The sequence below is a fragment of the Colius striatus genome, chromosome 6, assembly GCF_028858725.1.
Source record: "Colius striatus isolate bColStr4 chromosome 6, bColStr4.1.hap1, whole genome shotgun sequence".
Classification (NCBI taxonomy): domain Eukaryota; kingdom Metazoa; phylum Chordata; class Aves; order Coliiformes; family Coliidae; genus Colius; species Colius striatus.
In genome coordinates, this window is record NC_084764.1 from 34,180,687 (window position 1) to 34,195,948 (window position 15,262).

The 15,262-nt window shown below is 38.5% G+C and overlaps 1 protein-coding gene across 1 annotated transcript in view; it reads left to right on the forward strand.

Moving 5' to 3' along the window:
* Positions 1 to 15,262, forward strand: part of KLHDC1 (kelch domain containing 1) — a 30,593-nt gene that overhangs the window by 1,886 nt on the left and 13,445 nt on the right. Inside the window, exons 2-7 of the mRNA XM_061998853.1 lie at positions 1,721 to 1,791; positions 4,589 to 4,706; positions 5,656 to 5,774; positions 7,517 to 7,595; positions 8,481 to 8,564; positions 10,552 to 10,635. Of these exons, the coding sequence (XP_061854837.1) occupies positions 1,721 to 1,791; positions 4,589 to 4,706; positions 5,656 to 5,774; positions 7,517 to 7,595; positions 8,481 to 8,564; positions 10,552 to 10,635 (555 nt within the window). The remainder of the gene's footprint in view (positions 1 to 1,720; positions 1,792 to 4,588; positions 4,707 to 5,655; positions 5,775 to 7,516; positions 7,596 to 8,480; positions 8,565 to 10,551; positions 10,636 to 15,262) is intronic.

Sequence of the window (15,262 nt, forward strand, 5' to 3'; positions counted from 1 at the left end):
CCAATACCAAACTGTAATGAAATGGAGGAACCCTTGGAATCCTGTAAACTGTTCCCACAGCTTTTCTTCCTATTGAGGGTCTTTGGTAGGTAGTGTTTCTTGTGACTGCCAGTCATGTAAGGAATTTAATGTGAGTTTCATAGTATCAGTAAGTTAGCCACCTTTATTTGAAATATATGCTTATTCTGAGTCGTCTGTGATGTACGGGAAGATTTAACCTCCTTTTCTGGCCTTAAACTCCATAATAATCTGTAACTTTGCAAATATAAATTCTTGGTAATACTTGCTAGTACTCTATGCTTCTGTCTTTAGAAACTGAGGTTGGTGTGGCTAGCACAGTGTTTTAAAAAGCTTTCTAATAAAGATCTTGGGTTCGTGGCACAGTCAAAATGGTCAATATGGTCAAGTTAAGCAGATAAACTTGGCAAACGTCTTTAGTAGTTTTATATATTTATTTGTGGAGAGTATTATGAAAATTGTTGCAACTGTTAAACTGCACTTTACGCAGGTAAATCATCTCATATTTTTACGTTTTCTGTGTTGATAGTGAACTGCTACCCAGTTAACTTTTTTTTTTGGTGTGAGTGTATTTGCTTTGAGCTGGTTTTGTACCAAATGCTTGGCCTCTGACCACTGGTATATCTCAACTGAATCGAGTAGACTTTTGCACTTTGTGAAAACTGCAAGCTGCGTGTCACAGCAGACCCTGCCTTGTGAAAGGTACCTGGCAGGGTAGATTCTGCGAGATGTAGCGTGTCTGTTTGCTGTTCTTCCTCATCATTATTTCCCAAATTAACTTTCTTTCTTCCATGGCCTCTGTTTGGCAGTCTTTATAGAGCTGTTTTGCACAGAGGAATGAATTTTCTCCATGTTATGGCACAGGTTAAGCTCTTTTATATTTGACATTAGGTTCTTTCAGGTTCCTTCCTTTCGTTGCTACAAGTCTGGCTTATGTTTAAAAAATATCTTCCTTGCCAAAACATTAAGTTGGTCAATCCTGTGCCTTTAGTGAGGGGGCAGAAGGAATTAAGATTCTAATTTTTAAAATTAGTAGGTTTTTTTCTGACTTTCTGTTTAGTTTTTTGGGTTCTTTACCCATCTACACAGCCTGGAAATGCCTCAGTTTCTGGAAAAGATAAGGGGTGTGGGATGAGGAGAAAAGCCTTCAAGTGAAGGAGAACTCTCTTTTTCTTTTGGGGAGGCAAAAAGCCCCAAAGAACAGCACTAATACTTTAATTCTCCCCTTTGATGTTCTGTATTTGGAGATATGAGGGCTAACAGTACAGCAACATTTCCTCAGAGTGATCAGTGACTTAAAATACTTCCTTTACTAACAGCATTTTAGTACAGGAGGGAAGCATCTTTGACAGTCTCTTAAGATTTTTATGGTGTTTTTTTTTTTTAAATCCATAATCTTCACACCTTAAAATAAGTGGTTAAAGATGCTATTAACAATCAACAAAGCTCAATGACATCAAGCAACTCCTAGCACAGTATTTTTAATAGCTTCAAAAAAAATTAAACCCATCCTTTTTGAACATCTAGTACAACATGTAAAATATTGTTGAGCTGCCTGTTTGAAGTGCACACCAATAATGCTGGGGTATGACTTATCTCCTTAAGATTATTCTGTGTTGCTAAGTAACATGATTTGGTATTTTATTTTAAAATGTATGGTGTATAATGCATAACTGATTTAACATGTGCAATTTTGTTTTAGTCAATTGAAGAAAATGAAGTTTATCTGCCTAATGATGAGCTTTGGATCTATGAAATAGATAGTGGGTTATGGTAAGTTGCGTAATTTATCCCTAATTATTCTATAAACTTTATCTTTGCATGGATTACAGCTGCATTGAAAAGATTTCAGTTACGTGAGTTACTGATCATATTCCCTGGAAGTTTAAATAGCAGATGTTTAATGTAAAGACTGAAGAACGCACACATGTACTTGCAAGTTAACTCTTAAGAAATGCATTCATTGCATAAGTATAATTGTTTTTCTTCAAGAGAGTGTTTGAAATGGTCAGCTTGTTAAAATAGGTACATTTTATTTGGAGATTTACTTTAGCTTAGTTCTCCATACATTAACTTTTGTTACAATTAATATTTAAACACTGGATATTTGGGTTCTTGATGTATGTACAGTTCTATATTCTTCTGTTATTACTTAACTGCATTCTGAGTGTATTTGCATAAATAACTCATAACTAACCAGATCAGGCACATCACTCGCAATTTAATCTTTACATTTTATATTCACAGTGTTTACATATTGTTTATGGAGAGAGATAACTGCCTCTTCTGAAAGTTTTCCAGTGGTTTCTGCCACAATAATTACGTTCAGTCTGGTAAAGCAAAATCCATTTGGACTTTTATGTGTTTTCTGCCAGCTGTCTTTCTGATCTCCTACCTGTTTATGTATTTCTTGCATACCTATAGTCAAACCAACAGTTTGGAGGGAAAAGGGAAGGAGTTCTGGATCAGGGAGGTGTCTTACACTGTGTGTGAAGTTCCACGTCTGTGTGGTCAGGTCACTGACTTTGAAAGCAACAGTTTGTATCAGACTAGCTGAAAGTTCTAGCACCTCTTTTTTTCTTTTCCCCTTCCCCCTCCCCTTCCCCTTCCATTGTACCCTCACTGAGACTGTGGTTTACTGTCTATTTCTTTTGGCGAGAGGGTTGGCTAAAGCTAAGTGATAGTCTCCCTTAGTTTTTCACCCCTGATACCTTGGTTGTAGTGGTACAGCTGTTACATAAATTGGATCAAGAAAATTATCCCGGTTAAATATAACTTTCTCCTTTTTTTCAAGGTTATTTTAAACATGGATCTGTTCTTGATCTCATTCGGTTTACAGCACAAACAGTTGTACACATACAGCTGAAGGCACCACATGATATTGGAGCAAGGAAGAATGAGAGAGCAGGAGCAGAGAAGGGGAAGGTGGGCTGGCCTGTGGCAGTACTGCCGCCAGAACAGAGGTATTTAGAAGCAGTGCCCTGAAGAGCTGTTAGTGAGGACCATTTTCAGCAGGGACAGGTTACACAAGCATAGAATCACAGAATTGTTTAGGTTGAAAAAGCCCTTTAAGCTCATCAAGTCCAACTGTTCCCCCAGAACTGCCAGAGCCACCGCTTACCTGTGTGTCTCAGCTCCACAGCTACATGGCTTTGTAATCCCTCTGGGGATGGGGACTCCACCACTGCCTTGGGCAGCCTGGGACAGGGTTTGACAGCCCTTTTGGGGAAAAAGTTTTTTCTAATCTCCAATCTAAACCTCCCCGGCACAATTTGAGGCCATTTCGTCTCGTCCTGTTGCTTAGTTACTTGGAGAAAGAGACAAAACCCCCACCTCATCACAACCTTCTTTCAGGGAGTTGTAGGGAGTGTCACTCACATCTGGTGATTTAGTGCATAAAAAGCTTTTCCTTTAAATATCTGCCTCCAATTCTTTTAGACAGGGGTAAGGTCAAGCATCAGAACTCAAGCTGTAAGAATCCTTTATAGCCACCAGTGATAAAAAATGGAGGCATCTGGTCTAGATGGTGGATGCGTTGAAAAAGGGGATGAATGGAATTGACTGGGTCAACAAGCATGGTGATACTAGACCTAGCAGAGAAGAAAAAATGGAATTGAAGGTGGGAGTCCGTGACTGAGGAGGGAGATTGGGCTAAGGACACAGTTGAATGGCACAGAGTCAAGTGGAGAACTGAGAAAAATAAATGCGAAGGGTGGGGTAAGGAAGCTTTAACCAGAAACGCCTTGGGGTAAGAGCTGTGGCACTGACTGCCAGCACAGAGAGACTGGGATTTGGCTGCTGACTCTGCAGATACTGAAGGTGTGGCACCAAGATGGAATCCTAAACAAATCACGTGTCCTCTCTGCATCTTCCTGTGAGAGGGAAATGCAGGTCCCTGTCTTCTGTAGAAATCTGATACTTTAGGAAAGCCGTTTTCAATGTGGAATGATGAATCTAAGCACAGTCTTGGCCTTGTGAGTTCAGCAGAACCTGAGTTTCCTCAGAGTGTTGTGTAGTACTTGAGACTGATGCTTGAATTGGCATCCCAGGAGGTTACTGGTCTGTGAGTGAGTCTAGCAAGGAAACTGCTGCTGCTGCAGAACCATTGCTAAAATTTTACTTACTGTGCTAAATACAGTGCAAAGTGCAGTTTTAGGAGTGGCATATTGGGTACCAAAATTAGTGAGTACTTCTGACCTTTATTTCTACTTCTGACTCAGTTTTCCATTTGAAACATGACAGCAATGCCATGTTCACATTTTTGGGAGGTTTTGGAGAAAATAGTATTTCCAGGTTTCAAATAATTGATATTTCAGCTCTATTAACATGGACTTCACCTTCAGAAAAATGAAGATGTTTCATACACATATGCACAATATTCACCTGAAAGTCCTCGTACACCACAGGAGTCTGACTTCATTTATCATCTATAGTTTCTAAAGCCAGTTATGGCCAAAACTGTATTTTTAGCTTTAACTCTAATAATTATTACTGCATCTGGTTTGGTTTTGCTAATTTTAGCAGGTTTGAAAGCAGCATTATCAGACTTAATGTATGTGCTAAATTGCAGGACAATGCACCTAATGGAAGGAGAGTTACCTACCTCCATGTCAGGAAGCTGTGGGGCAAGCATTAATGGGAAGCTGTACATTTTTGGTGGATTTGATGACAAAGGATACAGTAACCGGGTATTGTGTTCTTTTCTTTCATAATGTATTGTCTTTGAGTGCATAATAATGCCGCCCGTATTGTTTTGACTGGTGCACATTTGAATGAAAGAAATTTAAGGAAAAGCTTTATTTTTTGTAGAAAAAGTATACTTTTAAACTGACAAAAGCCTAGTTTTTATTTGAATTCCTTATATTTTTCTGGGATTTTCCACTGAATCATAACTTCAGAATAAGACCCATTATGTGAAACTTTCAGTATATAATTGTGAAAACTGCCAGTGCTTTCCCAGTTGTTTATTAAAAAACGATAATGTTGTCAGCCATAATAGAAATTGATCTCAGAACATCACACTTATTTTTGCTCTTCGGTAGTGATTACCTTTCTTATATAAATAGGTAATAATTAAAGTTTAAACGGAGCTATCTCTTTTTCTTCTCACTGAAGACTGGAGTAGCAAAGCAGAGGAAACGAGGTGGTTTATCATTTAGAGTAGGTTAAGTCAGAGTTCAGTCCTGACTAGAAAATGACTGAACTGGAGCCCATAATGAGATGGCAGCTTAGTGCTCCATTCACTGCCTTGTTGATTTCTGTGTGCTTACCTGTCTAGTTAGGCAGAACTACTGACACTTCTGCCACAAAATTGAACTGGGAGCTCTCTGTCTCACAGCAGCTTTTCCCAAGGCCTCAGTTGACTCTGTAAAGAGCAGGATACCACTGTTCTAGTCTGGCTGAGTGAAGGCGAGGAAATTTGCTGCTAATTCTCACACTCTGTGTTCTTGTGGTATATTGCACTCTTGCTCTATGTTGCTACAAATTGTGAACTGTCAGTTCCTTTATTTTTGTTTTCTTTTTTCAAAGGCAGTAATGTATTTTGGGGGGATGACGGGTTGTTTTTTTTGTTGGTGATTTGTACTGGATTCTTTGACATCATTTATACTGAAAATATTGTAATTTTTTTCTTTTAAGCTGTATTATGTTAATTTGCGAACAAAAAATGGAACCTATAGGTGGAAAAAAATTACAAATATTAAAGGTCAACCTCCTACACCACGTGACAAGCTTTCCTGCTGGGTGTATAAGGACAGGTAACACATTAAGAATATTTAATACATGTTAATTGCAGAGAGTAAGTACTATAAAGTGAAGAGCACACGAGTTTGGGATTCATTAAACTAATTCTTAGCTTGACTTGCTGTGAGATTTTGTGTTGCTCTCCTAACAACTTTTCTGCCAAAGTTTTCTCACATGTGAGCTGAATTAATGGTAAGTAGAATCCCATTTTAGGTCAGGGCTTGGGAAATACAACCCAACTGTTTGGAATGCTTTGAGACTTCAGATAAAAGTCATTATGCATCTATTGCTTGTATGTTTCAGTTTAACGTGTTAAAAAAATCAGTCTAAAAATTACCTTTTTTGCGTTATGATAGCATTAAGTTATTACTGGCCATAAAACATATTTAGCATATATTCAAGAATTTTAATAGCATACAAATGCTGACAATTGCAAGGCTGTTTCAGTAAATTTTTTAAGAACCAAGTTAGCCTAGGTATTTGTGCTGCAAAAGCTACTGAGTATTTAGAGAAAATACGTGACTAAAAAGAAATATTTCAGATTTTGTGTTTAGTATGGAAAGTGTCTGGATGTTGTGGCATACGTGCTCACAAGAAGGTGACATGTCAGTGGTTTGTTACAAAAGTTATTGTAAACAAGTAAGGATACAGTGAACACTGTCAAAGGTAAATGATTTCTCTGCTTCTGGAGTCCGCATCTAAAGAGATTTTGCATAAAGTGAATAATACCTCTCAGTACTATGTCTTGGGCTTGCAAATCTATTTAACTGCAAGATATATGAAATTAGATATATTCAAACAACTTCTCCCTAGCTCTGAAGACAAGATTATTCAAAACGAATCTATTTGGAGTATCATGTAGTCCACACACTGGGAAAATTACATGTTTTAGGTGGCAGAGTGTAACCTGTTCCTTTAACAGAAGTGTTTGGGGACAAGCTATGCATCTTTTCAGAAGTATACCTTAACATTTCACAAGAAGTGAATTTGTAGATCAGGATGTTTTGGTGTGTTGCACAATGCTTTCAGTAACTCTGTTTCCCTAGGAATGTCAGTCTGGAGTGACCTTCACCATCCCATCATTTCCTAAATTGCCTTCTCCCAAGATCACTAACAACTATACCAAATATCCTCAAATGTTGAAGTTAGACAAAACTCTAGGAACCATTACTTATGGATGACCATTTCATGGGTGGAATATTAGGCTGGGAGGTGTGTAACAGTCCTTGCAATGCAATGTTCAGTAGTGCTTAGTTGAAAGAATCTTTGTGCTAAGCTAGAGAAAGAGTTTGTGGGTCACAAGCCATCTGTGCGCTGAGCCTTCACAACATATGTTGCTAAAAGATGTGCACAGAAGACGAGCATATAGCAGGAGCACGGAAGTTCAACAGGAAAGGGTAGGAATTGCAGCAGAAGCTTAGGCCTTGCAATGTCCTGTGTGTTGTGTCATTTAGAGACTGATGTCTGAAAATTTGACTCTGATAAATTAGCTTGTGGATGGAGGAATAGAGACTAGGGATTCTGAGATCTTGAAACTCCGTGCTTGCTTCTGTGGATTTCTGTCAGGCTTTTTGAGGAGTGTAACTATTACCTTCGTCTTGTTTGCTGTGTAATTAGGTGCAGCATGAATATTTCAGTTGTTTATTAATAGTACAGTGGGTAAACCAAACTTGGAAATTAATTATTGCAGCTTATTAACCTGAATGTTATTTACAAAACAACTAATGGATCTTATTTTTTGTTGTTGCCCTTTTAGGCTTATTTATTTTGGTGGCTACGGCTGTAGAAAGCACAATGAACTGAATGATTGTTTTGATGTCCATGATGCATTTTGGGTAAGAGATTTGTCACAGTTCAGAGTGACTTGTCAGTCCTGATTGTCAAAACGTGATCTTTCATGCTGTACTCAGTAGGAAAATCCATCTGATTTTTCTTTTATTGGTAGCATCAGCAGGAATGCAAATCAGGATCTTCTGCTTTGATTTGAAATTTCAGGTATTGCACGTTGGGAGCAGTGAATGCTCAGTGTGTTCAAAGTACCAAGTGCAGTGAAACAAAATGCTGTCAAAGCAGGAACAAAGGCAGTATTTTAAACCTGAAGGCATGTTTTTAATATCAAACTCCCAGAAAATGTTATCATTATTTCAAGGAAAGAAGTTCTAGGAAATTTATAGCTTCACAGGTCTACCTGACAAAACTTCCAGTTAATTTCTTTAATTTATTATCTAGGGTAAATGCTGTTACTTTAAGATGCCCGGACTAGCTAGTTTTCTATTATGATTTCTTACAGTTAATAGAAAGAAGGAGACTAATTAGAGTATTTAGTGTCAGGAATTAATAGGAAATAGATGTGTATTCAAAGGAGTATAGATCCCTACATCAAATGTTAAATATTGACTTACAGAAATGTATTACTTTGTACAGTCCAATTACTTCTCAATGTGTTACACTAAAAAGAATTTTACTGCAGTGTCTGATGTTGGACCCCAAAGCCCATTTTCAAAAGTGTCATCAGCCCTAATGTTGCTAAGTTCTGTTAACCCTCAACTAGATCCAAGCTGCTGCATCATTATGAAAAATATTAAGAGTATGTGTAAATAAAATCCTGTATTTTGGTTTGTTTTCTGTTTTGACAGATCACTCCTGTGTTTGTAGCCTTTAGTAAGCACAAAGATTTAAAAATCGAATAGACTTCTGCATTTTTTTAACTTCTTTTTCAGGAAGGACAGATATTCTGGGGATGGCATAATGATGTTCATGTTTTTGATACAACCACACAAACTTGGTCTCAACCAGCAATTAGAGTGAGTGGTTTTTATTCCTGTCTTTTGATACAGTTGGGATTTTACTACATTTTGAATGGTTATTGTGCTCTAGAAATTGAAGTTGGGAAAAGTAATTTGAGTATGCTTAGTATTGCTCAGGCTTTTATGACATTAAACAGGGGACACTTGATGCATCTGAAATGTGGAAAATTCAGAAAGGATATGAATTTGTTTTCCCACAGGATGTTATTAGATTGGTGTTTTTTTCTGTAACGTGGTTCTGATGCAAAAAATATCGTAAGCTTCAGAGAGTAGTTTGGAGTCTGGACACATTAGAAGACGGTAGAACATTCTGTATCTAGGGGATAGTTTTGAGATAAAGCTTTGTATTCCAGCTTTAAGATAACTGTTTGGAATATAAAATTACTGTCAATGCTCCCTTACTTGGAAAGTCAGGACGCTGGAATACTCTAGAAAATGCCAGAGGGGGGGCTGAGGAACAGGGTGTGGAGGTGTTTCAGTGGCTCTTCACAAAACAGAATTGCATTCTGCAGAAGGGGATTACAGGGCATAAACCAGCTTTGGGTGTCTGTGTAGGCCCTGCCAGAGCTTTGGGCCTAGAAGGGTTTCATGGCTGGAGCACAGCCGTTAGCCCAGGGCAGCTCTGTGTGCATCCTGTCTCATGCTGATCAAAGGCCCCCTGAAGGAAGCAAAGGATTTTGGGGAATGGGTAGTAATAAACACATGAATGATTTTAATAGTGCCAAACTGAGTTTAACAAACCCCATTTATCTGAACTGGTTTGTTGTGAAGCCTTTTGGAAAGCAGTATCTATGTATAATTATTCTGCAAGACAGATAACCTGTCAGAGATAGCTGGGAGCTGAATACATGGGAGATAAAGGTCTGCCTGGAGATGTCTTCCTTTCCCCTGCATCCTCCTTTTCATATAGGTCAGTGTGAAGGATAGTGTATCAGGCTGAAAGGTAAATAGTGGCCTTGAAATCTTGTCTCTCTTGGTTCACCATTCAGCTTTCACAGACTTAGAGAAGGCAAGGGGAGAGATAGTAAACTCATTGGTAGTTAGACCTTCATTTTTTATTTGTGAAATAAATTCTATGTTTAGTATGTGAGGGTTATACACTTGTTGAGTGTTGTGTGTATGGAGTTGCTGAATTCCCTTCAAGAGTTAGTGTTGAAAAAACCTTTTGAACAAGTATGTCCCAGTTGTGTGATGATGTTAGAATAAACAGATCAGATATTCTTTAGCAAATATGTTACTTTAATAGTCTTCCAGAAGAAGCATGTATTCTCACTTTCTCAGTAAAACAGCAATACGTATATTTCTATTTATTGGCATTAATATGTTAATATACTGTAAAGGTTCATAAAATCTTGGTGAGTTTACGTAAAAACTCATTAGAAGAGATATTTTGTAATGAGCATCTGACGCTATTTTATGGTCTTTATAGGATACTCTAAAATCCCTGTAAAATTAAAGGCAGACAATTAAATTACCATTGAAAAGTAAAAGCTAATTTTGACATCTTTATTTCTGATTTACACAGGGAAGGTTTTTTGGCTACTGAATGTAGCTTCAAATTTTAAGATCTGAATTCCAGAGATTTAAGGACCAGTTCCTGATGGTTTGCACTTTTAAAAAATCAAGCTGCACAGGAGATGTCAGAAATAACTAATGTGTTACTGTAACTTTATGCTTAGGAATTAAAGATAAATTAATTTAATTTCACTTCAGTAAAGCAATGATAAATTAGAGCAAGAGGGAATATATTATACATTAGCAACTGACGGAACTCAGTTAAAGCTGCCCTTGGCAATTATGTGTATCTTCTAATGTCTGTGGGTTCTTGGGCATGGCTACAAATTGTTTCCTTTTAAAGGTGCAGTTCCGTTGGCATATTGATGCATGTTGGCCTGATCTTTGCAATCTCTGTGTTATTGACTTGCCACTGTCCTTGGCTGGCACTTAGATGATGTTCTGAAGCATCTTGTTTTTGTTCTTTCAGGGTGGAGATCCACCTCAGCCTCGAGCAGCTCACACCTGTGCTGTGCTGGGAAATAAAGGTTACATCTTTGGAGGACGAGTCCTGGTTAGTGTTTAATTATCACGTTTCAATAGCAGTGATATTTTTGCTTGACAGTTGCTTTTTTTATAGCAAATAATTTTGTAGTAGAAAAAAAATCCAAGATGTCTTTGGCCTAAGCTGTATGTTAAGGGCATAGAATCCAGGATACTCTTTTCACTCCTTGCAAAAAGAGGAGTCTGGTTTTCTGTCTGTAGTATGAATGACGGAGCATATGTTGTCCTAAAAGAGATGACAGTATGGTAAATACAAATGTCTATAAATAAACAAAATGGTCCCTGTGTGCAGAACCTCTGGAGGATATGGTTCTGTGAGAGTGGAGCAAAAGCAAGCCTGCTGATAGACCGCAGTTAAATAAATGATGAGAGGCTAGCGTTCTGTGCTTGCTACAGCTTAGCAGATTGATACATCAAACCTGCTGTCTTTTTTTTTTCCCCTATTTCACCTGATGAAATGTTAGCAAGTATTAAATGTAACTGAGATTTTAGCTTGTGCTTCCATCCTGCCTGAAAAAAGAGGAAATGTGTAGGAACAGTGAGTTATTCCCATACGTGTCTCATACCCTGATGTTCGCTTCCTGGGGAAGTGAAGTTCAGAGTAACTATTGGGATACGGTGTTTTAAAATTGCAACATGTGGTTCTGAAAGGCAGGAAATGAGAGATTTCAGTTGGTTTTATAATTTTAACTTCTGTCACTTTTTGCATGTAAGTGCCTGAAATGCAGATATCTGGAAGAGCAGTGTGTGATTTTACTGTCTGGGTACAGAGTTGCTTGTACATTCAGGCTGATAGAGGTGTTACCCAATAGCACAGGCTACTGCAGGCACAGGTCATTCCAGTCCTGTTAAGCATCTTCTCTGCTGTCAGAATGTCAATTTTGCAGTGTCAGGCTTTACCTCTAGCTTGCTCTGTATCCTTGATGCAGAATATATTCAGCATACCATAGAGATGACTGTTAACAGCTTTGTTCTATGCATCCAATGTAAGCATTTTACCACAAGAGCAAGACTTGTATTTGCTTTCTTGGTAGTTGATCCAAGGCTGTACTATTTAATACACTCTGGAAGGATCTTAAATCTGTTGATCCTTAGGGTAATAGTCAAAGGCAGAGCAAGAGCTGTCTGTATAGGATGCGATCAGTGCATATTTAAATCAAAGCTAGATTCTTGCTATATGATCCTAACTGTTCCGAGCTTTTTAAATTAAGTTAAAAAGAAAGTCATAGGCATCACCCCCCTCGTTATCTGTACCTAACAAGCCTAACAAGCTTGAAGCCACCACTGGTAAGCAAGGAGATATTAAAACCTCTCAGCAACACACTTAATTTTTCTAGCAGTAGTCAGAGGAGATTTTCTCTTCAGTTCTTGTCTGTTGAAGCCTGAATGTGAGAATTTAAGCCTGAAGTATTAATCCAATGCAAAAATAATATTCCTGCCTTATGTCTGAAAATCAGGATGGCAGGGAGTACTCTTAACTTACACAGGCTGCCCTGTTTGTAAATTTTTTGTAAAGGCTGTTTCTTTATGGGCTGGAAAGTGTATCAACTGTTTAGAATTGTTGCAAAATCATATGGAAGATAATATTTTGAAAGGTCTCTTTGAGCTGGAATTTATCAGCGATGTGAGAAACAGATTCTGTAAGTCAAGTAAAAAAGCCTAATCTGAGTTACTGTGTATTCTTCCATTTCGGATGGGTTGGGTTTTTTTTTTAAATGGTTGGCTCTTTTTGCCTATAGCTAATTTAGATCCTTTAATCATACTCAGCTAGAGAATGAGACCTGATTCTTTCTCTCTACTGCTATGAAAAGTAAGAGTGAAGAAGCTTCTGAAAGCCCCTAGTGCTTGTTCCTATAGTTTTGTTACATGAAAGAGAGGAAATTAACTGTTGGTTGGAGGTGCCCTACGATGAACATATGCCAACTTCATCTTGGAAAGCTACCATAACCTAAACCCTGTATTCTCAAGTACTTACAATGAAACAGTGTAGAATTGCACTTTTTTCCCTATCCCCGATTTCTCATGCTGTAAAAGCTGTACTTGAATGTAATGTTATTCTTGGGGGAAATCTACAGTCCTGTTGCAAAATAGTTTATTCCTGCTTGCTCAGACAGAAACCAGACATGCAGGTCAAGGTAGGTTCAGGATGGCCACACAATGTCCAGCCAGTTTTTCAGTTTGAATTGTCTCCCACAGTTGCAGGAAAAGCTTTTACCTAAATACCTTTTCAGAGCAATCAGAAGAGAAGGTAACCAGACTTGACCCTGTTTATTCTTGCCATTCTGCATTGAGTGTGACGTGGCCTTTCATACAGGCTCCCCATCTCTGGAGTTGCTGCTAAAGCCCCACCCCTGACTGAGGGAGAACTGCATGCAGTAGCTTCCAGAAGTGTAGGTTTGGACAAAAAATGACTAAGAAAGTAAAGGGGTATTAGTAAAGATTGGAAAAGTGTCTGGTCTTACTTGAATCTTTTGTGTCAGGGCTAGCCACTCCTGGCTAAGTGAGCCCTGTGCCTGTGCTATGGACTTGCTCTTTTGTGTCTGCTGTATAAATGAACTCTTGCTAATCCCAGCTGAACTGAGTACTGCTGCTCATTCAACAAGCCTGCAGACCTGAGAGGGAAAGAAACTTAGATGTGAAAAAAAGAAACAAGCTGCTGAGGACCTTCTGGCCTAGCATTGTTTCTGAACACTTCAGAACACCTCAGTGGAACTTGAGGAATTAATGCAAGTCATGTAACAGGAAAGGAAAACTAAAGACATCAGAAAAACATTGCATTTCCTGACAACAGGAGTAGCTCCTCCCGAAAGGATGAAGTCTTGCTTTTCTTCATAAAGTAAGGAGCAAATAGGTGGTTGCTCGGCTCCTCCTTCTAGTTCACCATAATACAAATCTTCCCAGGGAAAAGGCTCTACAAGGAACCAGAAAGGGCCAGGAAGTGTCATGAGGCTTCTTCTATTCATCTTTCTGGGAGGAAAGGGCACCTTTTTCCAAACTTGAAGCTAGAACTGGTAAAAGAAGATGATGATGATCAAAATGAGTTGTACCAGGAATCATTTGAAAACAGGCTCAGAAGTATTATGTGGACTCTGTTCCTACAGGTAAGCCCCTGAAAAAAACAGAAATGGGAGAACGTGGGAAGGAAGGAGAGTTAGTCCAAAAGTTGACGCAAGTCTCATGTTTAAGTGGAAAATTTTAGTGTAAAGAATGACAAAGTAGTAAAGCAAAGTCTTTCCAGCAGCAATTTGCACATGTGATGCCTTAATGCATGCATGTTTATATTTCCTGTTATCTTTTCTGTCACTGAAGATGAGAAGATGCATTGAACCACAGTCATTCTCTTACAAAGATTTGAGCTGTAATAGCTGTTTGATTGTAAATCTCAGAATGGAGAGCTGCACAGAGTTTACTGTACCAGCAGTGAGCTGTAAATTTGTCACCCTTAATGCCTTTCATCATACTAGAAAGCTAATCCTGAGACAAAGCAGATCCTGGTTAATGTTTACTGGGTTGCAAATAATGAACATGCCACGGATAAGTAGGATGCCTAAGGAGTCCTTGTAGCTAGCTCAAAAGGAAATGCAAACCCTCTTATGAGGCTTGATGCTTTTACGCCAATTAAGAATCATTTTAGGATTATTAGCTAAATGATTAAATATAGTAGGCAGCATTTAGAAATAAATGAGAAACTGCAAGAAGACTTTACCTGTGACAATACTATAACCTGACTGTGCTTTACAGCTTCCCAAATAAGGGTTGGGTAGAAAGGTATTTTCATTTGTTAAAGCTACCTTAAAGGACTGACTCGTAGACATAAATGTCCAACTGTTGCTGTGTTTTGAATTCAAAATGAGGTTGATGTAATTGTGCATCTGTCAATCTGTTGAATCATGAGTATGTAAAGATTATAATACATTGATTTCCCAGGGACCAGGAATCTGAAAACTACTCCATCTTCTGCCTAATGCCTAGGAAAGGAAAGTCAGCGAGGAGGTCTTGAACAGAATCTTCCTGAAACCTTAACTTCCAGCATAACAGCAACTTTCTTTCTTCCCTTTCTTTAATAGATGTCCTCCATATCAAACTATGTTATTCCAAGATTATTAAATATTTTTAGTTCTAGAAGCCAGGATGTTGCTTTTTACCCACCCTACCCCAAAGTGTCTAGCTGTGTATGGGTACAGCAGAAGATATTCAGTAACTGCACTTTGCTTTCTGCTTGTACAATTTGTTCCTCATCTCCTTCAAAGCCACCCAAAGAAGCAGGAAACTGAACAGACTTGTCATGGGAGACAATATCTGTTCCACTATCTGTCAGGTGGACCATGCTTTATTGTTATATTCACCCTCTTGTGGGGACAAAGTTTCTGAGGCAATGCACAAAGCCCTCATGTTCTGCTTTTCTTTAGCCTGTTGGCCTCTCTGAAGGCATTCCAAAACACTAGTTAATGTTCTGTTCCCTAGGACAGAAAAGGGCTAGCACATTCTTAATCAGAGGAGGCCATAGCTATCCTGAAAACCTTGCTGTTTCCTGAAATACCCTGAGAGGCTTTCCATAGCTCTGATGGACAGCTTTGGAAGTCTCTCACTAACTGGCTGAGTTCTCAGGGGTAAAACTGCTCCTATTCTGCCTTTAA